Here is a 24,993-nt window from a genome sequence, read left to right as displayed (position 1 = left end):
GTCTTCAGTCTTTTGGACCTCACCCATCTTCCAGGAGTTCTCAGTGATAATTGCTAACTGTTCCAAGATTGCTTTTGCTCATTCATTAAGTACCCTAGAATGAATTTCAGCAGGCCCTGCTGACTTGACTACATCCAACTTATATAAATATTCTTTAACTTGTTCTTTCCCTATTTTAGCTTGCATTCCTTTCCCTTATTTGTTAATATTAATTGTGTTGTGTATCTGGTCACCATTAATCTTTTTAGTGAGGACTGAAGCAAATAGACATCAAACACCTCAGCTTTCTTGATGTCATCAGTTATTAGCTTTCCTTCCCCACTAAGCAGAGGGACCTACACTTTCCTTCCTATTTCTCTTGCTCCTAATGTATTCTTATTCCCTTTATGTCCCTTGCTCATTTAGTGCCTTAGCTTTTCTGATTTTGTTCCTGCATGCTTGTGCTATTCTTCTGTACGCCTCCATAGCAATTTGTCCATTTTTTTATAGGATTCCTTTTTGATTTTCAGGTCATTAACGAGCTCCAGATGGAGCCATTTTGGCCTCTTACTATTCTTCCTATCTTTCCTTCGCGTTGGTATAGTTTGTAGTTATGCCTTTAATATTGTCTTTTTGAGAAATTGCCAGTTCTCCTTAACTTCTTTTTCCCTTAGATTTTTCTTCCCACGGGACCTTACCTACCAGTACACTGAGTTTATTAAAGTCTGCTTTATTGAAGTCCATTGTCCTTATTCTGCTGCTCTCACTCCTTCTTTTCCTTAGAATCATGAAATCTGTTGTTTCATGATGACTTTCACCCAAATTGCCTTCCACCTTCAGATTCGCTACCATTTCATCCCTGTTGGTGAGAATTAAGTCTAAAGTAACTGTCCCCCGGTTACTTTCTCCACTTTCTGGAACAAAAAGTTCTGTTTTGCCATATTATTAGTTAAAGTTCCCCATTATTACCAGGTCTTGTGTTTTGGATATTTCTGTTATTTGTTTTAGAAATATCTCATACACCTCCTCTTCCTAATTTGGTGGTGTATAGTAGATATCTAAGATCCAGAGCTTCAGGCCTATAGAACTCTGTAGTGGTGGATCCACTGGTCTTGGCTCTGGCCCACTCACAGCTAATAATTTTTTTTGCGTACAACCGTTGTGTTGGACTTCTGGGAGATGTCCCAGTGACCTTAGTTCCTAAATTTTGTTACCAAGATGCCTAATTTAAACCAAGAGATCATTCTACCTACCGAGCCTTTGCCTGAATCTAGCCAGTGAGAGAGAGAGTGAGTACTTGGCACTCCTGCTAAGGAATGTAAGGCATCCAATTAGCTGTTCATCCTCTGTTAGTATCCTAGGACTGGATGTAAAGATCGCAAAGCTATGGTTACTCTAGGAATTGGCTGGCATATTGTTGACGCTTACCTGACAGATAATATTTCTTACCCACTCCTTGTAAAGGCTGTTTGCCAGCATCCTCTTCCTGAATAGTGAGAGGAAAGCCTCAATGGAAAGTATTTTTGAGGGTGCAGTATGGTTGTCTTTATAATAATTTACCAGGCACAATGCCAACAATCACTCTGGATTGGTGGATCTTAGCGCGCAGGAAATTTTTTACCTGTAAACGTTGTTACTACATCTCAACTACACCAATCTGGAGTGTCCCACAGATCTCGCCAGAGAGGGTAATGCATCTTATTTCCTTTAGGCCAGGATTTCAAATATTGCAGGGTTTTTTTAGGGATCTTAATCTCCCCACCCCCACCTTTAAAATGTTTCTAAGGTTATGGAAGCCTCATGGAGAAAGAGGCAAGAGAGGGTGGGAGAGTGATGTTCCCTTCTCCGTACTAATGGTGAACTGAATCCTTACTCCACATTTAAAAAAAACACTACTATTGAAGCCAGTGGGAGTTTTGCCTAAATAAAGAGCAAGGATACAGAATTCACGAAAAAGTCCATACACCAGAATCCACTCCCATCTTTGACTTTGATTTTAGATATTCTTTCATAGTATAAGATTAATTAAAAGAGAAGCAAATAAGAAACATTAAAATGCCTACAGTTCACACGTATTATATGTTTTAAAATCCATTATTCTACATTCCACATTGAGGGATAAAAAAATATTGTTGACAATTATAGAATGCTAAAGATAGCACTATACTTTTTAAATGAACAATGATAAAAGCCTTGAAAAATTCCCTTTGATGTGAATGGAGTCTTCAGCATTTTGAAATACAATAAGATGGATTAATTGCTACTCATTAGGCAGCAAGTTGGGACAGCTTTGAATGCGCATTCTCTTCTTGGCATTAGCTATTGCCTGGCTGAAATAGCCAGCTTTTGTATTTACTACTGTCTTCTCTAATAATAAGCAAATTGGAGAGCAGGGCTAGAAACATTCAAGTGCTCTCTATCTTTTGTCCAGAACAATTGTATAGTTTCACGATTTGTTTATCTTTTTAGAGCTACAGCTAATAATTGCAAAGGTTATTTGAATCAATACAATATATGAGCAGAAATAACATCTGCAAAATTACTTATTAGGAAACTATTTTATGTCAGTGTCTTATGCTATACTGTAAAATCCATTTTGTGAGCAAATTGCCGTTTCTTCTTCACCACATCATATTTTTCTCCTACAAGAAAAGTTTTGTCTTAAAAAATCATTTGATAGGTTTTAAGGCTTTTTGAATTCACATGATCTTTTGTTGCCCTTAATTTTCTTATGTCTTAGATATTTTTTCAAATCCATCTAATCAATGTGGTATTGAAAGCCCCATTTATCATTCTAGGATAACAGATCCTTTTTCTTTTAGTAGAACTACAGTAAACTGATTGATTATTCTGCTGTTTATGTTGGATTAAAAGAAAGTCAAGCAAAAATCCTAATGTGCTGATTATGTAAAACTTGTTTTACCCTATGTTTCTTTTAATGTATTTAAATTTGTAATTTGGATGTAAAATGGATGATTCTAGAGAATTGTTCTCTGCTAATGTGACAGTGATCCACATTCCAAAATAATGTGTATAACATAAACACCAGGGATCTGATTCATTAAAAGCTGTATAATCAATTTGTTAGATTCTGACAATTTATCCCTTGTCCATGTGTGTGTGCGCACACACACACACACACAGAGACACCCAAGCACACAAAATCTTTCAAAAGGCTTATAACTGCAAATTGGAGACAGTAAGCTAAAAATTGCAAGACCAATTCAAGACCAAGCTCATTGGAAAATCTAGTGATTTCAATAGAATTCCGGATTTTTACTGGTATGGCTGAGCTCTAAATCTAGTCTAGTGCTTCTAACTATACATCACAAAATACAAGAAATTGGTAATGGGAGAAAAAGAAGAGAGGATTTTTAAAAATGAAATCCATGATTTACTTCAGTGTCATTCTTGGGCAGCAGTAATCCCATCAGAGCTCATAAATTAAGTAGGGTCAGGGCAGGTCAGTACCAGGTGGGACTCATCCAAGAAATACCTTAAGCTGCTGCAAGAATGAATGTTAATAATGCTGTAGGGAACCTCTTCTTCTGAGTCTACACTGAACCAATATCTCAGCACTGAAGGAAATTGTGCTGCTGGATATTCTGGTCCAAATCCTACTCTCATTTCCCCAGTGTAAATATTTGTAACTTCATTGACTTCAGTAGGGCTATTCCAAATTGATAACTGAGGCACTCTGTCTTCGATGAGATGTAAAATCAAGGTCCTGACGCCTTGTGGTCATTAAAGATCCCATGGCATTCTCTGTTAGAGTAGGCCATGTGTCCTGGCCAAATTCCAATTTGGGTAATTACTGTAATCTGCCTGCCTAAATTCCCCCTGCTATTTTAATTGGATATAGTATTCTTCACTTTCTGCCTAAACTGTTCTGACTGTTGCTATGTATTATTAATCAGTTATTGTGTTTCACCCCAGAAATGTCTGCATTTCATTGATGGACAAAGTGATCACTGTTGTATTGGTTAGCCATTGATGTGGCTATACATGCTGTTGCAATTTTTTATTTATTTTTAAGTGAGCTAAAATAGAGATTCTCTAGGTTTTAGTCAGGAGGAGAGGATGGAAGAGGATAATCTAGGGGCCAGATCAGATGAGAAACATTCACATAAAAATGAATCGGACACATCAGAAAAGGGCAGACAAATAAACTGTGACAATTTTTTAAAGTGCTTGTATATAAATGCTAGAAGTCTAAATAATAAGATGAGTGAACTAGAGTGTCTCGTGTTAAAGGAGGATATTGATATAATAGGCATCACAGAAACCTGATGGACTGAGGACAACCAATGGGACACAATCATTCCGGGGTACAAAATATATCGGAAGGACAGAACAGGTCGTGTTGGGGGTGAGGGTGGCAATATATGTGAAAGAAAATATAGAATCAAATGGAAGTAAAAATCTTAAGTGAATCCACATGTTTCATAGAATCTCTATGGATAGTAATTTCATGCTCTAATAAGAATATAACATTAGGCATCTATTATCGACCACCTGATCAGGACAGTGATAGTGACGATGAAATGCTAAGGGAAATTAGAGAGGCTATCAAAATTAAGAACTCAATAATAGTGGGGGATTTCAATTATCCCAATATTGACTGGGAACATGTCACCTCAGGATGAAATGCAGAGACAAAATTTCTCGGTACTTTAAATGACTGCTTCTTGGAGCAGCTGGTACGGGAACCCACAAGGGGAGAGGCAACTCTCGATTTAGTTCTGAGTGGAGTGCAGGAGCTGGTCCAAGAGGTAGCTATAACAGGACCACTTGGAAATAGTAATAACATTTAATATCCCTGTGGTGGGAAGAACACCTCAACAGCCCAACACTGTGGCATTTAATTTCAGAAAGGGGAACTATGCAAAAATGAGGGGGATAGTTAAACAGAAATTAAAAGGTACAGTGACTAAAGTGAAATCCCTGCAAGCTGCATGGACGCTTTTCAAAGACACCATAATAGAGGCCCAACTTAAATGTATACCCCAAATTAAAAAACACAGCAGAAGAACTAAAAAAGAGCCACCGTGGCTTAACAGCCATGTAAAAGAAGCAGTGAGAGATAAAAAGGCATTTTTTAAAAAGTGGAAGTCAAATCCTAGTGAGGTAAATAGAAAGGAACATAAACACTGCTTAATTAAGTGTAAAAATTTAATAAGAAAAGCCAGAGAGGAGTTTGAAGAGCGGCTAGGCAAAAACTCAAAAGGTAATAACAAAATGTTTTTTAAGTACATCAGAAGCAGGAAGCCTGCTAAACATCCAGTGGGGCCCCTGGACGATCGAGGTACAAAAGGAGCACTTAAAGACGATAAAGTCATTGCGGAGAAACTAAATGGATTCTTTGCTTCAGTCTTCACGGCTGAGGATGTTAGGGAGATTCCCAAACCTGAGCTGGCTTTTGTAGGTGACAGATTGGAGGAATTGTCACAGATTGAAGTGTCACTAGAGGAGATTTTGGAATTAATTGATAAACTTAACAGTAACAAGTCACCGGGATCAGATGGCATTCACCCAAGAGTTCTGAAAGAACTCAAATGTGAAGTTGTGGAACTATTAACTATGGTTTGTAACCTGTCCTTTAAAACGGCTTCTGTACCCAATGACTGGAAGATAGCTAATGTAACTCCAATATTTTAAAAGGCTCTAGAGGTGATCCCGGCAATTACAGACTGGTAAGTCTAATGTCAGTACCGGGCAAATTAGTTGAAACAATAGTAAAGAATAAAATTGTCAGACACATAGAAGAACATAAATTATTGGGCAAAAGTCAACATGGTTTCTGTAAAGGGAAATCGTGTCTTACTAATCTATTGGAGTTCTTTGAAGGGGTCAACAAACATGTGGACAAGGGGGATCCAGTGGACATAGTGTACTTAGATTTCCAGAAAGCCTTTGACAAGGTCCCTCACCAAAGGCTCTTACGTAAATTAAGTTGTCATGGGATAAGAGGGAAGGTGCTTTCATGGACTGATAACTGGTTAAAAGACAGGGAACAAAGGGTAGGAATAAATGGTAAATTCTCAGAATGGAGAGGGGTAACTAGTGGTGTTCCCCAAGGGTCAGTCCTAGGACCAATCCTATTCAACTTATTCATAAATGATCTGGAGAAAAGGGTAAAAAGTGAGGTGGCAAAGTTTGCAGATGATACTAAACTGCTCAAGATAGTTAAGACCAAAGCAGACTGTGAAGAGCTTCAAAAAGATCTCACAAAACTAAGCTTTTGGGCAACAAAATGGCAAATGAAATTTAATGTGGATAAATGTAAAGTAATGCATATTGGAAGAAATAACCCCAACTATACATACAATATGATGTGGGCTAATTTAGCTACAACGAATCAGGAAAAAGCTCTTGGAGTCATTGTGGATAGATCGCTGAAGACGTCCACACAGTGTGCAGCGGCAGTCAGAAAAGCAAACAGGATGTTAGGAAGCATTAAAAAGGGGATAGAAAATAAGACGGAGAGTATCTTATTGCCCTTGTATAAATCCATGGTACACCCACATCTTGAATACTGCGTATAGATGTGGTCTCCTCATCTCAAAAAAGATATACTGGCATTAGAAAAGGTTCAGAGAAGGGCAACTAAAATGATTAGGGGTTTGGAACGGGTCCCATATGAGGAGAGATTAAAGAGGCTAGGACTTTTCAGCTTGGAAAAGAGGAGACTAAGGGGGGATATGTTAGAGATATATAAAATCATGAGTGATGTAGAGAAAGTAAATAAGGGAAAGTTATTTACTTGTTCCCATAATACAAGATCTAGGGACCACCAATTGAAATTAATGGGCAGCAGGTTTAAAACAAATAAAAGGAAGTTCTTCACAAAGTGCACAGTCAACTTGTGGAACTCCTTGCCTGAGGAGGTTGTGAAGGCTAGGACTATAACAGCATTTAAAAGAGAACTGGATAAATTCATGGAGGTTAAGTCCGTTAATGGATATTAACCAGGATGGGTAAGGAATGGTGTCCCTAGCCTCTGTTTGTCAGAGGGTGGAGATGGGTGGCAGGAGAGAGATCACTTGATCATTGCCTGTTGGGTTCACTCCCTCTGGGGCACCTGGCATTGGCCACTGTCGGTAGACAGGATACTGGGCTAGATGGACCTTTGGGCTGACCCAGTACGGCCATTCTTATGTTCCTAAGGTAAATATGGCCAGTGCTTCATTTTCTGATCCAAGTAAAAAATTAACCTTAAAATAGAGATTTATTCCAGTTTTTTGGAAGACTAGTTTCTTGGGCCCAGTTTTACAGGTGTCAATCAGCTGCAGCTCTCACTGACTTCCGCTAGAGTTATGTGTGCTCGGGACCAATGGAAATCGGAGCCTCTTGTCTACTTGTATTTGATTTTGAAATGAAAGAGAAGTTAAGCCAGGCAATTTTTTAACTCTGAAAAAACTTCCTTTTTGACCAACTAAAAAACTTTACCAGACCAGAGACTCAGAATCCTAAACTAGGGTCAGACTCTCAGCTAATGTTTATTTGTATGGCTCCATTGAAACCAGTTAAAGAACTTATATAGACCTTTATAACTTGGTGAGACATTTGCCCTCGGGGCTATTCTTGCATTGCCTGTGCTGATCTTGTCTTCCAGCCTTGCAGAATTCAAAAACCAGTCAAAGAGACTGAAATGCATTGCTACTACAGAAAGGCATGCGCCTCTGGGATGAAATGCAGAGTGTTTAAAGGCACATAGCAACAGTACATTCTATTATTCGTGTGTGTGTGTGTGTGTATATATATATACACATTTAGCTCTTCACAATCAGATTTTTTTAGAATGACCCTTTCTCGTCCCCCACGATAACTTAAACAAATCTTCTCTCCATTGCACAGCTCCTATGACAGCTCCTGCAACTCACGAGTGTCAGACGTATCATTAGTAAAGGGTAGCTATCTCCAAGGCAAATCACAGGTGCTATTTCTGGACTTGCTCCTCTGAAGTGCAACTCCTGTAGGAAAATAGAAATCTTTAAAGCTTTTTTTTTTGGGGTTGTATGTAAGAGCATAATTCATTGTGGGCTTGAGCAATGCCCAGATAGGCATTTATATCCCAAACAGAGCATTTGAATATTTAACCCCCAGTAGAGTTTAGATTCACAGAGGAGTAAATTCCATATACACTTCTACCCCGATATAACGCTGTCCTCGGGAACCAAAAAATCTTACCACGTTATAGGTGAAACCGCGTTATATTGAACTTGCTTTGATCCGCCGGAGCACGCAGCACCCTCCCTCCCCCCGAGTGCTGCTTTACAGCATTATATCCAAATTCGTGTTATATTGGGTCGCATTATATCGGGGTAGAGGTGTAACAGCAGAGCAATGTATATTTGGGAATTAAGTCCATGAATTGGCTGCATTGTTTATGTGAAGGCACTGGATATATCATACCTAGAGAGGAGGCTGTGCAGGAAATTGTTGGTTCTTTCAAACCAACTAATTTCAGAATTTCAGTGGTGGTTTTGCCTGAGTAAAGGCTTCAGGTTTAGGCCCTAAATCTAAATTCACCAAGTCAGAAATCAAGGATACCACACATGTTGTCTGAGGGCCATATTATATTTTTACTAGAGTTTTCAGTCAGAAGATTCTTTCTCAATGTGCAGGACTGTTAGTGGAGTCAGCCTTTTGAATCAGCAGATCTCCTGAGACCTCAGGAGCCTCAGAGTCCCTGTGTCCCCTACACAGCCGCTCCACTGTCCTTTTCTCCCTGTCAGATTGGCTTTTACGGGAACCCTGTTGCTCTCAGCTGCTTCCCCTGTGGCTGTGCAGGAGCAGTTATGTATGGGTCCACAGGTGTTAATGCTGCTTCAAGAAGCATTTGATTGGATTTCTGCCTATAAACCTGCAGGGTGTGGAAGGGAGAATGTTGCTGAGACTCCCCTGCTCCACCTGCCGTCAGGTACCTTATAAACCAGCAGAGGCCAAAATATACAGAGCTCCATCCAACAGAGGAGCTTCCATAGGATCCCACCAAGGCCATGGAAACATGCTGAAGGGCCAGTACCCGTCACCCAAGGTCTGCTGTGGAGAAGAGCTTAGTTCCCCGAGTGTTTTTACTTTTATTATCTTTTGATGAATTAGTCCCAGGGTGAAAATTATGTATTTGTTTATACTTTATATGTACTATTGGGCAAACAGCTCTTCCTTTGTCTCTTATTACACTGTGAAGCACTTTACTAAAAATCTTCTGTTATACACAAGCATTTTAACAAACTGTTTGTTATTGTATCCAGGTAACAAGCATGGTAAGTATTTTAACTAAACCAAGTATTATGTACATTAGCTGTGCTTGGCAGATTTTTTGGCTAGCTTTTACTGTATTCTCAGCCTGTGCTGTTTCTAAAGGAGCTATTCAAAGGAAAAACTGCTCACCTATAATACTACTACATATAAGCTTTAGAGGGACATATATGCACATTCATGTACCATATATAAAAGCATGCATCCCTTACCAGCATGCTTGCTACTTTGCTTGTAAAAATGAACTTGCCTATTATTGCTTGTGTTCCTTCACTGTAAGTCGTGGACCTAAACATTAGCATTTATTAATACAATATTTACAAATGAGGAACCAGGATCTGGCCATAGAGTAACAAAATTTACTGTGTGCCTATTTTTATTGTCCTAATACATCCACTTATCTAAATCTATAATCAAACAGTTTTTTTTAAAAAGCAAGGTCTCTGTGCTTGAAAGCACGTTTTTTTTTGTTGTTGTTCTTTTGGAAGCACTGTAAATTATTAACGGAAATTTCTCAAATTGGAAGTTATCAAATGTGTTTCCTTGTTTCTGTGATGATTTAAATATATATATATATATATATATGTATATTGGATACCAGAATTTGAAATGTTTGTCTATCTGTAAACATGAAGAGAAATAATGCCCTGTTCACAAGTGACTGTAATTCTGTGTTCTCCTTAAAAATTTTCATTAAGGGCAAATTCTCTCAGATCCACATGGTTGAGCTCAACTCTCATAGGTCCCAGTCCTGCAATCAGAGCCATACAGGGAGACCTCTATTGAAGACAGCTTAGACGAAGTCAGGGAAGCACTGCATTTGCAAAGGGATCTGCCTATGTGGATCCGATTTGCAGAACTTGGGGAACAATCTGCTCTTCCAGAGTTCCATGCATGTCAGGAGAGCAGACTGATAGAGTTCGGCTCTGCCATGCATCTCTGAGAGGAGCTTTTTGCTTTGAGGAAGTTCGAGTGTATTTTAGCCTTCATGCTATATTTTTCTGCATGGTTTTCTATTTTTTGTTTTCTGTGGCCTTTTAAGTTTGGCTTACGTGCTTGTAGCTGCACTTATTTAATAGGATTTGCTGTGCCAAATGTTTTAAGAATCCATGTAATTGTCATGTTAAAGGATCAGACTGCAAAGGACAAGGCACTTCAGCACATGGCAGCAATGTCATCCGCTCAGATAGTATCAGCTACTGCTATACACAACAAGTTGGGCCTGCCAGGAATTCCCCGTCCTACGTTTCCTGGTGCACCTGGGGTAAGTTGTTAACTGATGCCAATAAAAAGTTTATTTCCTAACAACGATCAGTAGGAAATAAAGGCTAAATCAATGGATTTATGCGCAAATTGTACTTACATCTGTGTTTGCAAAATGAATAAGTAATTCTGTGTATAAATGTATGAAATTATTCTACAAAGAAGGCAATTACAAAGTTGTTTTTCTCCCCATCCCCTCTAGTTTTGGCCAGGAATGATACAAACAGGGCAGCCGGGATCCTCACAAGAGTAAGTCTGAAAAATAAGAATGCTTTTATATGCAGTATATAACTAGTCAGTGGAATTCGCTGCCAGAGGATATTATTCAGGCAAATACTTAGCAAGATGAAAATAGAAGATTAGACAATTATATGAACCTTTTCAGTCACAATAGCTCGTATGGCTCCTGTTAAAACATTACAAGTGATAACACTCCATAAGACAGAAGCTGAATATTAACTGTGGACAATAATCCTCTCTCCACCCCTATCCCCCTCTGGTATAGAATTGCACTATAAAACAAGTATATGATAGTGTTGTGTGTATGTATATGTGTGTTTCCAACACAAATCTTACCTCACTCATTTTAATATATACAGGACATGAAGGGAGGTGTAGGGGAAGATAGCTCAGACATCTGTTTTTCTGTAGGGCAGGGAATGACCACTTCACGTGAGCCACAACTAGATGAAAGGCCTAGCCCCGTTCAGTGGGGTTTGAAGCTGCATGGCATCTTGGTAACAACAACTTCATGTAGAGAAGAGACTTGTAAACCTGACGTATTGAGCCCCAGCCCTACAGGAAAGTGTGATCTGTGGAATACCTCCTCCCAGCTCTCATTATAGGCCTTATCCAAAGCTCGTTGAAATCAGTGGGAGTCTTTCCGTTGGATTCAGTGGGGTTTGGATTCACAGAAGGCCAGAAGCAACCGTTATGATCATCTAACAGAAGCACCTCTGTTACTGTTATCCAGTAATTTCTGCAGTGGAGGGAATTATTCTTCCCTACTACCTGAGTCAGTGGTTCTCAACCAACTTGCAGCCCAGTCAGCACACATGTGGCCCATGTGACATCCTCAGGGCCATACAGGTATATTATGGTTACATTACAGGTATATATATATTATGTGGATGCGGTCCACATAACACACAGAGAGCTGCATCTGCAGCCCACAATGGCAAATAGATTGAGAACCACTGACCTAAGTGAACACTGTCAAGCCCCATAACTTGTGAATCAGGCTCTGTTTTACATTTGGGATAACCCCTTCTTGCTTCATAACCTATTTGTTGACTATTTTTTAAATATGACTACCAGGAAAGAGACATCTGTGTGCATAAAGATTATTAACAATGTATTTCCTTGTGCTATATAACGAACTGAATGAACTGTGAATTGTATAGTATGTGATTTTGTGTAACTATTTATTCCAGTGTAAAGCCATTCGTTCAGCAGGCCTATCCTATTCAGCCAACAGTCACAGCTCCCATTTCAGGTAACTTCATTTTCTAGCTTCCTTTAAACAGAGCTGAATTGCATAAGGAAAAGTAATGAGTGTGTTGTGTTCGTTTCTGAGCCCTACAGAGCCCACTAATCTGTGTCCAGAGTCTCATATGTCCCTTCCAGACATCAGTGGACAAGCAATCGATTAATTATGAAGAAAAGTCACTGCTTAGATAGGAAAACGGGACTCCTAATCCCAGCACTGTCACACATGCCAGCAGTTTTTGTGGCACTAAAGTATATCATCTGGTGGTATTTCATATGATGCAAGAAAATGACTTGTGAAGAACAGAATGGGTGATGGGTTGCATACTGCAATTTAAGGGCTAAATCTTGCTTCCCTCACTCATGCAAAGTAAATTGCATTTACTTAAAATCAGAGCTAAAATTATACCAAAATAATTTATATTCAGTCCTACAAAGTATAAAACATGTCACTACCGGTATTGATCTTTTTCTTCTTCCAGAGCATCTCAGTTTAGAAGCCAGTGCCACCAGCACTCTCCTCTGCTAGCTACTCCTTAGTCTGGTAGAAGCCTTATCCATCGGAGCAAAAGAGGCTATGATTGCCCAAAACTATGTCTGTGACCTTTCCCCCTATTTGTCATTTCATGTGCATTTCATTGCTAGTTCCAATAATGGGCATTATTTCTATGCAAATGACAACAAACTGTGTCCCTCACCAAACTTCCTCATCCCTTTATTTCTCATATATTGGCTGTTCTCGATTCTATCCATTCTTCTCTACATTATAATTTCCTACTACAGATTACTTGAAAGACGCTAGCCGTCTTTCTGAGTAAAAACTTTCCTTTGTGGTCTTGCATATCTCACTCTCTTCTCGTTTTTCCTAAATTACGTAATGTTGCTCCCGAAGCCAGAAATTATGAGTCATCTTCAACTTTTAGTCTTTCACATCTCCTTTTGGAATCTGTTTCTTGCCACTGTTAGAACACTGCCAGAATTTTCAGCATTACTGAAATCCATATTCATATTTGACTGTTGCAATTCCCCTTTTTATATAGGGTTCCTAAATCTCCGCTATCTAATTTTGAGGTGCAGAAGAATTACAGTCAGATTCCCATTCCAGGGAGTAGAAACATGTTACCTGAGTCCTCTTTTACCTTCACTAGCTTGTTGTCCATCTCTCTGAACCCACTTCAGAAATGTCTTCTTGATTTTCAAATCTTGGGGGATTATCTTTGCCTTACCTTCTGTGGTGTCTTGTCTCCCCAGGTCAGTTGCTCCACTCCTTCTTTGTTCTTTCTCCTTTTGTGACTTTCCACAATTTGAAGCAATAGAACAGTTACAGTTTTAATTGTGGTGAATCAGTTCTGGTGGTAGACATGCTTCCTCATAATGGGTCAAGTCACTGACCCTTTATTCTCACTTTAAGTTACGATTCATCTCCCTACATTAATTATTTATTATTATTTGTATTGCAGTAGTGCTTAAAGGCCCCCCTGTGCTAGGCTCTGCACAAACACATAGAAGAGCCCTGCCTTGAAGAGCTTACACTGTAAATAGACAAGAGTGGGAGGAGGAACAGGAGAGGAAAGCCCAAGGTCACACAGCAGGTCAGTGGTGAGCCAGGAATAGAACCCAGATCTCCTGACTCCCATTAGACCATGCTGCCTACGAATGACCATGTTGCTAGTGAAATGTCAGTTGTAATGCTGTGTAAAGTGTACAATAATTAATTATATCGTTTAAGCAAAGATTATACAGTGACACGCTAGCCAAATAAATCAAGGAAGCTCCACTTTTGTTTCACACCATCCTTAGTTTGACCAACCACATTGATACTATGGTCAGTAGGTTGAATCCCCATCTTTCCATGTTGTTTACCTTTCACAAATAATAAATCCATGTTGATTTAGTATTTTTTTTAAATCTGAATTAAGAAGAGCCCTATGGCTCCTCGTTAAATTTAATATAGAAAATGGAAGTTGAGAAATTGATTGAGTTGTACATAACAATGATACTTTGTATTTCAGGGTTTGAGCCTGCATCAGCTCCAGCACCCTCAGTTCCTGCTTGGCAGGGTCGATCCATTGGTACAACCAAACTCAGACTGGTGGAATTCTCAGCTTTTCTTGAACAACAGAGAGACCCAGAATCAGTAGGTGTTATCCAAAGAAATGCCCAGTAAACTTAAATAGTTCTCTGCTCTTCTTAGTTGTATCTACCCATTTCTAGTCTTTCCCGCATGCTTTCCACTGTTGGCACTGATGTCACTTTGAGGCAGTATTTCTCAAGGCTGATAGACACCGATCAATGCACTGTAATATTACTCTGATTATTTTTCCCTTTTCAACTCTTTTTTATAGAAGCTATTGCTAATGAAAGTGAGAGGCTGTGTTATGTTTGCCTCCTTTCAGTGCCTCCTTTCAGCTTCACCGTAAGCGGCACTACATAGCTATGTCAGTGTGCCTCATCGCTGGTCCAATCTTAATGACTTGCTGACCCAATCGTCCAGTTATACAAAATTGCATGGTGATTTGGGCCACAGTTCAGCAAAGTACTTAAGCATGTGTTTAATTCCTGTTGAAATCAATGGGTTTTAAGCACATACTTAGAGATAAGCTTGTGCTTAAGTTGTTTCTGGAACAGGGACATAATTTAAGGACATGCTTACAATTTAGCATGTCCTTAGGTGCTTTGCTAAACCCAGGCTTTTGAGATTTGGGCAAAAATTTCTCTAGCTACCAAGAACAGAGCATAATCACTCCTGTTGCTTTCAGTTTGAGTCTCCAGGAGTGTATCATTCCACTGAGCCACCTAGTTTATATTTTTTAAGGAACAGATATTTGGACAAGAAGTTTTTGCTGAGAGTAAACCTTCCTAACCTAATTTGATTTTAAACTTGTTTAAATTTCTGCTCCGATGAATAGAGCAAGAATAGTTGAGTAGTTTGTACAACTTACCTATTTAAAGATCTAAATGTGATGCTTGCTTTGACTTCAGTCCGTTTCTCAATGCCAAATTCAATATTTAAAAAATATCTAGATTCTGCACTGCAAAATCTCAGGCAATTCCATGGAGCTGGGTGTATTATTTCTTATTTAATCCAACCATTAGTGAGCTCATTTGATGAAGTAGCTCCTATTATTAATCATTGTGTTTTGTCTTTGCCATGAAAACTTATCAGCTTAACTCTCCTCCTGCATGTCACAAAACACCATGAATCAAAAGAGCTTGTGTCAGTTTTCAGTGGAAAAACATGTTGTTGAACTGAAAATTTTTATTGAGATTATTGCAGAAAAGCAAATAGTCTCATGAGCATGTGGTATAGACAGTCCTTTCTTCTTCAAATTGCTGGTAAAATACAGTAGCTTGGAGTAGAGTGAGCTGTCATGTGGTGTTTATAATTCTGTTCCTGAAACCATAGAATTTATGGGCTATAGCTAGGTGATGTTATCAAGGGAGTGTTTACACTGCATAATGGAGATCAGAGACATAGTACAGCAACCATACATCAAAGGAATCCTTAAAACAGAGAAACATTAAACTAAAAAGTGCAATATATTTCAGCAGTGCGATATTAAAATATATGGCCATATGTTGGGTTGCTAACTATTCTATTTGGGCATGCTGGTTTAACTGGAATGTCTGTGTTTAGAGATAGGGACAGTTCTGCTCTCAATTACACCTGTCTATATCCAGAGTAACTCCACTAACTTTTGTATATTTATACTATTGGTTTTTTATTCCTCTGGTTATGCTTTCCATCAATTCCATTATTCGTTTGGAAAAAAAGTGGCACCCTCGTTTCTATGTTCTTGCCTAATGCAGTGGCTTTAATACACTCTTGGGGTCAGACTATGAGCTCCTTTACCCCAGTGTAAATCAAGAATCACTTCCTTGAGAGGGAATGGTAAATAACGAAGAGGACTGGTCACTGATACAGAGCAATCTGGGTTGCAGGGTAAGCTGGGCACAAGCAAACAACATGTGTTTTAATGTGGCCAACTGTATACATCTAGGAACAAATGACGTAGGCTGTACTTACAGGATGGGGGACTCTATCCTGGGAGCCAGTGATTCTGAAAAAGATTCTGGAGTTACATGAGCTCCCAGTGTGACGCTGTGGCCAGGAGGGCTATAATGCGATCCTTGGATGTCTCAACAGGGGAATCTGAGTAGGAGTAGGGAGTCCTGTATTTAGCATTGGTGTAGTTGCACCTCGAGTACTGTGTTCAGTTCTGGTGTCCACAATTTAAGGAGTATGTTAATAAATTGGAGAGAGTTTGGGGAAGAGCCATGAGAATGATTACAGGAATAGTAACCATGCTTTAAAATGGCAGACTCAAGGAGCTCAATCTATTTAGCTTAACAAAGGAAGGTTAAGGGGTGACCAGATCACAGTTTATAAGTGTCTACGTGGGGAACAAATATTTTATAATGGCCTCTTCCATCTAGCAGACAAAGATATAACAAGATCCAGTGGCTGAAGTTGAAACTAGACAAATTTACACTAGAAATACGGTGCAAATTGTTCACAGTGAGGATAATTAACCATTAGAACAACTTACTAAGGGTTGTGGTGGATTTTCTATCATTGGCAGCTTTAAAATCAAGAAGGGATGTTTTTCTAAAAGATGCTCTAGTTCAAATAGGAATTACTTCAGGGAATCCCTCGGGCCTGTGTTATATAAGAGGTCAGCACAGATTATCACAGTGATCCCTTCTGACCTTAGAGACTATGAACTCAGTGGAATTACTCCCGCAGTATATTTACGCTGAATGTTTTATTTTTCTTAAATGTTTAGAGATAGAATATCTGTAGACCCCCCATCCTGTGCTCTGAGCACGCATACCATAATTTAAAAACATTCAAGAGGACTGCCCATAAATATAACAACTTACTCCCCTCCTCAAGAGCCTGGGAAAAGAGATGCCCCTGGCAGCATGCATAAATCCAGGCTCTGGAACACCAGGGTGAAAATGAGTTCCAAAGTCATTGACCCTTCTCAGACAACGTACTGTCAGCAGCTTCCTGTCTTTTATATCAAGGGAGCACCCACCCAAGTGCCTCTGCTGATCTCATTGGTGGCTGTATGTCATGAGGAGAAAAGTGGACTCTCAGGTAACAAGGTCCCTAATCATCTAGGGTTTTGTAGATTAAAATCAAATTATGTAGAATTCCATCTGGAAACTTAATGGGAGCCCCAGTGCAGATGACAGAGCACTGATTATAAAGTGCTCCTGCTCCCAATGTATAAGTGGGATGCAGCATTCTGGACTAGCTTCAGCTTCTGCAACTCTCTTGGCTGCAGCAGCTACCGGGCATCCAAGATCCAACACCACTCCCAACTTGCAAGCCTGTTTTGCAAATGGCAGTCACACTTCCTCAATGAAGGGTGCTGACAGCAGTGCAGCCAATGTTTCCAGCTGTTTCCCTCAACCCACCAACTTTATGTCAGCTTCACATAGACAGACTCACAGAAAGAAGACTCTCATTCAAGCCCCAGTTCCATCTAAACGGGTAATTTGCTCCACTGTTCTGGCTGGCTCAGATGTGATAGATTCATAGAGCGGGGTGTCATACTGAATGCAGTGCAGACATGGTCTCTTCATCAATCCTTCCAGGGGCTTCATATTCACGCTGTACGGGAAAGGTGTCAGTGTAGATCCCTGCAACACCCACGCAAGAGAACCTTTGGCACAGAGGACGATTGCTCACAGCTCTCCTTTGGGCTGTCTTAGTGAGATAGGAGCAGGGCCACTCCAGAGCAGCTCCAGCCACCCTTTCTAGGGTTTTCAAATGAACCAACAAAATCTCATGGTTAATGGTGTCAATAGGGACTACTGTATCCCTAGCAGAGGCCAAAATTTACCGTGAAGTGCTACCAACCCATAGAGTGATCTGTCAGGGCAGTCTTATCTCTCAGGACTGCCTGATAACTCTTTAGTTCCATCAATCTTCAAAGGCACACCAGCAAACCAGTTCTATTTCCCTGACATTGCAAATCAAAGGAGACAATGGTCTGTGCATGACAGAGGGGTAAACCTATCCCTCCAACAGCCACACCTTGCCCAGAAATGCGAGCCAGTGTGTGGAGAAAATAAGGTCAGAATATGACACTTGTTGACCTAATTGTTTTGCAAGTATTTATGGAGGTTCTCAAGAAAGCCTCCTCTTAAGAAGTTCCTAATAAAGGAGTATGCCATCATGTAGGTTTTGTCTTCATGCGGCCTTGTAAGATGTACAGCATAGAAGTCCTGGGCTTATTCACTGTATACCTAGTATATTAGTGATTTATGGGCTCTGGTGTACACAGAATGTTACACAGAAATAGAAGATGTTGCACGTGTCTCCCCAAGTTGTAGGGAAAACGTATGTTTGGAAAATAGTATGTGATTGTGTAACTAAAAACAGCATCCTGAGGGTGGCAGAGTTAAATAAATGAATTTTCTTTTCTAACTTCCGAATGGTTAAAACCATGTCATTGAAACATCCTCTTTATATCGTTTTCATAATGGAATTATTATTATTCTACATTAATGTGTAACATTTAGTTTAATAGATATGTATCAAAGTTCGGAAAACATGTCTGTTTTATACAGCGTACAGCATTTGTATCCCTAGGCCATCTTACGGTTTCAAAAAATGAATAATAGAGCAGTTCACTGACTAAGTAAACTTTGTCCTCCCTCTGAGGAATAGAACGGCTTTAACCAAATATGTTTTTGCCAGATTATATGTGCTCTGCAGTCACACCACTGGAATTAATAATATGAAACCAGCTGAGTGAAGTGAATAGATTTGCAACATAATCGACTACTAATGGTCAAAACATACTGCTTTGGCAACTGTGGGTATCAAAAAGTCATGTCCTAAGTATTATTTTTACATGCAGTAGCTCAGCATGCAACCCATTGCACTAGTACAGTACATGTGAGACTAAGGCTCAGCAGAGGCCTCTGAGCTCTCATTTTCCAGGCAGGTGCAGACTCTCTGGGGAATGTAACACATACACTTGTATTGCAGAGAAAAGTTAGAGACTTGAATTGAAAAACAGTGGTGAAGAAAGCCTGGATAAATACCACAAAGCCCTCTTTGGAGTAGCCTAATATCTTCTAGAGTTCCTGCCATGTAGGGGTGAGATCCCCACAAGCATTGGCCTCTGATTGGGAGTGCACTGCTAGGAGATCCCACGTTTTCAATGCATTACATTGACATGAATGGTTAACTAGAGTACCAGTATTATGAAACTACTTGAATCTTTCTTTAAAAAAACAACAACAACAACAACACAGCTGCTTCAGTATTTGTATGGTACAAAAATAAGGCACGAAAAAAAGTAAATTTGTCAGTTATGAACCCAAACTCATATCATTCTTTAGTCCCAGGGTGGCAATTTCCTTACATGTCAACCCTATTCAAACATTAACCCTTCATACCAGAGTTTGAATGCTCAACCATTTGTGTGTTGGGCAGGGAGTCAGTGGCAATGGGAGAGGGTTCAGAAGGCAAGTGGGTAGGAGCAATAGGACAAAAATCTGCGAGGTGGAGTAGTGGTAGAAGGCTGAAAGGAGAGGAGATAGAAGGGAGCCAAAGAGGCGAGTTGAAGGGAGAAGAGCGGGAGCATCAAGCGACCTGGGAGAAGTTGTGTAGGAGAATGACAGGAGCAGTGAGGGGAGAGCGGGGCAGATTGGCTGAGCACAAGCCACAGCTGGCTGATCGGCCTGTCAGCAGAATGTTAGGAGGTTCAGCTCTTCTAATCAGCAGAGGAGAAGGGTGAAGAGCCATCCACAGGAGGTTGGCGAGGAACCGCAAAGCCAGCCAGAGAGGGCAGGCTCTATGTAGTAAAAGGGGTTTGTGCTGTGCTTCTTTGCTCATCCGACTGTTCCTGAAGCTTCACTAAATTTGTCCTATTCTCACAGGGAATACGTGAGAGTTCCCACTTCGTTACTTGCAGTTTTGAGGGTGGCTGATAGTTTACTCTTAATATGGTTGGATTATCTGGATCCTACTGTAAATAATGGCATGCAGAATAGTCCAAGACTATGAACAGTCTCCCAGAGCAAAAGTGGAAGCTTCCTTGCTCAGAACATTGAAAAGGAGAATGAACAAAGCACTAAAAATACATATTTTAGGGAGCACTCTGCAGTGGCAACATCATGACCCGAGAAGTCTTTGGATTTTGCAAGAAATACAACTGATAAAACTTAGTCTACATTTATCTTAGGCACTTCTGATTTTGTTTTTTAAGTGACAGAGAATTTTCCAACAAACTCCAAAGCCACCCCTAGAGATCAGATGCTAGACCTACACCCTGATCTCATTTAGCTTTGCTTCACAACATTCTGATTGTGTCTATAGTTGTGGCTCTTTGTCTCTGCTATGGGAATCTGCTAGAATGGAAATCAGTGTTCATTTTTTCCCTAATATAGAAATAATTTACAAACAAGAAATGCACAATAGTTATGTACATTTTAAGCCATGAAGTTTTAGGTTGTTGTACTCCTTTGTTCCTCTTCTGACCTAATAAATGGATATATGTAAGTTTTTAAACAAGAATCTGCAGAAGCTTTTAAATCAGAATCATGTAACAATTTACTCTATCCTTGAAATAGTCCAAGGGTGTCCAAACTTACTGACCCTCTGCACCATATATGACAATCTTCAGAAGTTCGAGAGCCAGGGCACACCTGCTGGGGTTCGAGGCTTCTGCCCCACGGGATGCACCTGTGGGGCTGAGGGCTTCAACCCTGCTCCTGTTAAAGCCCCGAGCCCTGGCAGGCACGATCCATGTGGCTGAAGCCCCGAGATCCTCCTCCCCGCTGGGCAGAAGCCCCTACCCTACCACCCTACTGCAAGGCAGAGGTCTGAGCTCCTCCCAACCCCAGTCTGGTAGGTGGAGAATGGGCGAGGGAAGGCGTGGGGTGGTTTGGCCACCTCTGAAATAGTCTTTCAGTACCTTTTTACCAGTAACATTTCACAGTAAATAAAATGAAGTACTATTTTTAACCAAATGGATTGCCAACATTTATTAGCAGAAAACAGAAACCCTCACATAAATAATTACTTACTTGGGCCTTATTTGCCTGAGCAGCATCCCCTTGACTTCAGTGCGGCTCTCTGGGATTTTAAAGGTGTATCCACACAGAACTCATTGCAGGATTGGGGCATTAAAGATTTCTGGCGCCCTTCTATTGGTAATGAATGTGTAAAAGTACAAGAGCTTGTAACTATCAGTCAGTATTCTAGTGGATTTCAAACCTGCTCCATAGAATCCTGTCCCTTGGAGGACTCTTTTTCCTAATCACAGAATTATTCCATTTAAAGGTGAAATATTAAATAGCAAAAACCTTCCTAAAATTATAGAATGGAAATAATTAGCCTCACTTTAACTTTTGGTATTTTTGGAAATTGCAAGGTAGGATGTAGGATGCCACACTTGCAGCATCTCTGAATATTGACTCTACAGCTCCGGATGAGTAAAATGACTCCCTCTTTAATGTGAAAAACAACTAAACATACACATGCCAAATTCCTGGTGCATTTTCTTCCAAATTCTCTGGTCGTTTATTAGTTCGGTGGTCCTTTGTACTTACAAACAAACTATAGAATTTCACCTCAAGTCTTCAAACACCGGTCACTTTGTAAGAGAAAAAGTACTTCTCCTTAATTGTATTCCAACTCTGTATATTTGGAACCTCACCAGTCTGTCACTGTCAGTCTAAGATTTCTTTACTTAGGTGTTTTGTGATTTCACTATAAGAGTTCCTGGGAAGTTCAGAACAAATTTCTATTCATGGTTAAACTAAGTAAATGTGTTCTCTAACACGTAGTAGTTGAATCCTCAATCAGATTAGAGAGAACCCAAACTATTGTCTTCCATACAGGTGTTTCTAAAATGCAAAGACTCAAAGTTAAATTATATAATTTCAATATAGTAGACCTTCTCCTAAATATATTTTACCTGATTCTCCAGTTGCAACCCAAACTGATCTGATTAAGTATCTGTTAGTCAGTCTACCTCCAAAAAAACTCGTTTCTTCCCTCTCTTCTGAGCATTCAGTTGTGACTACTGCTTTCACAGCAACCTCCAGCACTTGAAACAGCTTTACGTCTAACATTCCTTACAGCTACATGCTGAAGAGCAAATTTTCCAAATTAACCCACCTACCCATAATGTGGGATAATAGCATTAGGTCTAAAATTCAGAATTTGTTTTAAAAAGAAATGGTGGTGGGGAAATATAATCTTAATGGAAATGTTCCTTATTTTCTATTTCTGGCTTTGTTTTTTTTAAACAAGGCTTTTGCATTTAAACATTACCCTGCAGTATTGTGAGTCCAGAGAGCATTGTGAAGGAGCTCCACAAAGTGAAGCTGACTAGAAATGGATCATAAAAGTGAAACTGCTAGCCTGGTCTCATTGTGCAAATGCAATAAAATATAAAAAATTAACCAAACCACCTCAGCTGATGGGGAAAAAAAATTACATTTTAAAAATTCTCTCCATTTTAACTGTGTAAAATGTAACAGAGGCTCAGGCGTTTTCTTATGTTATATTATCAACACATCTTAAGCTGTGTTTAGAAGTTTATCTTCTTGTACTCTTGATAGGCAGCATGTCAAAGATGTCAACATTTTGGTTATATGAAACCCCTTGTCTAGCCTCCTTCTTACATAAAAAGAAGAGCAACTAAATTTAAATTTAGATGGATCCATTTTTTTAAAAGAATTAATTTAGTGTGGTGGATTCTAGATTCAAGGTTATTTTAATATAAAGTTGAATTAAGTACACAAAAATGTGGAGTTCACTTCTGTTGACGTGTATAGTGATTATGCCTCCACACTGTGGAATGAACATATGTCATACTCTGTAAAATTTTCAAACTTGGGTGTCTATATTTAGACACCTAAATTAAAGTGCCCTGGTTTTTTCAGAGGTGCTCAGAACTGACAGTTCCCATTCGTTTAGTATTGATATAATCCTGAAACTGGCTATTTGATAGCAGCCCTCTGTAGCTGCATGGAGCCCCATTAGCTTCAAGGGGGTCCTGTGCAAGTGTAGGGCGTCTACCTGCATAGTTCCTGTGGCAGGATTGCGACCATAGGTGCCTAAAATTAGTAGTCCAGTATGCAAATATTGGTGGCAATAAGTAGAAGGACATTTGGCAGTAACTAATTCTCCAAAGTTGGCCTTCCTTAAAGTTAGTGTGACCAGGTGTGAAAGATCATCCACATCATTCTTGTTCAAAATCTGTCACTGTTGCTTAAAATTTTCAAAATAAAATAATAATCACAATTTTTTTTGCAGAACTCACCAAAAAAATCAATTTTGTTGGCTCCCCCTGCTGGCTCTGCAGTCACAATTAGTGAGCAATCACTGCTCCCAGAGCTCTGCTGAGATCGTTATTGGTGCTTGTGCAAAACCCAGGGAGTAAAAATAGCTATATTAATTTTAACTTTATTAGATGCATAGGGGACGACGGTTGACAAGTGGAAAGTGGAATCAGCAGAGAGCTTTTATTTCAAAAACTCCTAAGAGAGCATTGCAAATAATGGAAGTGGGTTTTAGAGATGTAAAATCACAGTGAACCTTTGTTGATTCTCACTAATGGTCAAGAAGTGAATTGGGGAGTGTATCAGTATGGGGGTAAATGCATATAAATTGTACCTCGGTAGCCAGCCGGGAGCACTATATCATGCACTAAGCCTGCCAAACACAGCTGTACGATCTAGCTTGTTTCTTAAATTGCAGTTGTTTGACTTCGCAAATTTAGTAATGTTCTTTTAATTTAAGGAGGGTTTTTTGTGTGTAATTCCCTAGTTTTTTTAAAAAGCAAACCTGAAATAACAGAAATTCCATCAGGTGCCGTCGTCTTAACCTCATGGTTCTTCAGTGCACTTGGAACCTTTAAATCCACAGATCTCTGTCATTTGAGCTACGGGAATAATTGGTAGCAATAGTAGGTTGTCATCTTTTTTGTGGACCAGCACTAGAGAAGGCAGAGGAATAGTGGATCAGGGATCTTGGGGTTATTCCAGGCTCTGGAGGGGAATGTGATCTAGTCGGCACAGACTCTTCTTCCTGTTCTCACAAAACATGACCCCTTCTGTCCCTCACCTCCTCCGTGTCCTGTCTCTTCTCTAACCCTGGTACTAGGCCCCAGTCCCATTGTCCTCATATAGCCAGTCTCTGTCTTCATTCCACAATCTCCATGCCTAGCAAGTTCTAGTTTCATCCCTCCTAACTCCCCAACACAGTCCCAATCTCCTTGCACAGTCATTCCATTTCCCCCAGCTTTTCATTCTCTGTCTCCTTGCCCAGCCAATCCAAATTTCTCTGCCACCCCCCAGTTCCTCATTCAGTCTGTCTGTCTGTCTGTTTCCCTCTCTCTCCCCTACCCTGGCCTCCAGTCACCCCCCACCCTATTCACCTTCCCAGTCTCCACTAGCTCTCAATCACAATCTCCCTCCCCAGCTCCCCATCTAATCTCCGTGCTCCCCTGCCCCTTTGTCCCAGGCCCTGTCTCTAGCCAGTCCCAGTTCTCCCCTCTATTCTGTTTCCTAGTCAGGCCTCCAGCCCCCCACCCCATCCCACTAACTGGTTCCTACTGTTTATCCCACTCATTTCTAGTTTCTGTCTGACCCCCAGGCTTCCTGTTCCTGTCCACCCTGCAGATCTGGCTCTCACCCCCTTTGCTTTCAAAACAGGCAAATCTCTCCTCCCCCTGCCAGGAGAGGAGCCAATGACCGCAAAGGAGAGAGAGGCTCCCTGCTCTCAGTTCAGGTGCCCAGACCCTAACCTGGCATTGCCCGAGCAGCCCAGAGCTGGAGTGTCAGGGAAAGTCTTGCTCGTCTGCTAAAAATCTAAGAAGTCTCTACTGAGCATGTGCAAACTGCATTTTTTTTCAGAGATTTGTAACTTGGTCAAATTTGGGCAGATTTTCACTGGAATGGCAAAGGGCATGTGCTTAACACAAAGGCCACCCCTTGCCAAATTTCAAGTCCCTGCTTTAA

General features: G+C 40.1%; 1 protein-coding gene across 6 annotated transcripts in view; it reads left to right on the top strand.

Moving 5' to 3' along the window:
- The window catches only part of TEAD1 (TEA domain transcription factor 1), a 221,972-nt gene that overhangs the window by 160,665 nt on the left and 36,314 nt on the right, over positions 1-24,993 (top strand). For 3 of the 6 annotated variants that reach the window (XM_034769977.1, XM_034769980.1, XM_034769981.1), the window contains 5 exons: positions 9,237-9,248; positions 10,373-10,507; positions 10,709-10,755; positions 11,940-12,001; positions 14,007-14,131. In XM_034769977.1, the coding sequence (XP_034625868.1) occupies positions 9,237-9,248; positions 10,373-10,507; positions 10,709-10,755; positions 11,940-12,001; positions 14,007-14,131 (381 nt within the window). The remainder of the gene's footprint in view (positions 1-9,236; positions 9,249-10,372; positions 10,508-10,708; positions 10,756-11,939; positions 12,002-14,006; positions 14,132-24,993) is intronic. The other 3 variants (XM_034769979.1, XM_034769982.1, XM_034769983.1) reach the window with 1 other exon arrangement.

The sequence above is a fragment of the Trachemys scripta genome, chromosome 4 (assembly GCF_013100865.1).
Source record: "Trachemys scripta elegans isolate TJP31775 chromosome 4, CAS_Tse_1.0, whole genome shotgun sequence".
Taxonomy (NCBI): domain Eukaryota; kingdom Metazoa; phylum Chordata; order Testudines; family Emydidae; genus Trachemys; species Trachemys scripta.
Note: the sequence above shows the minus strand (reverse complement) of the source record. Positions and strands in the feature narration are given on the sequence as shown.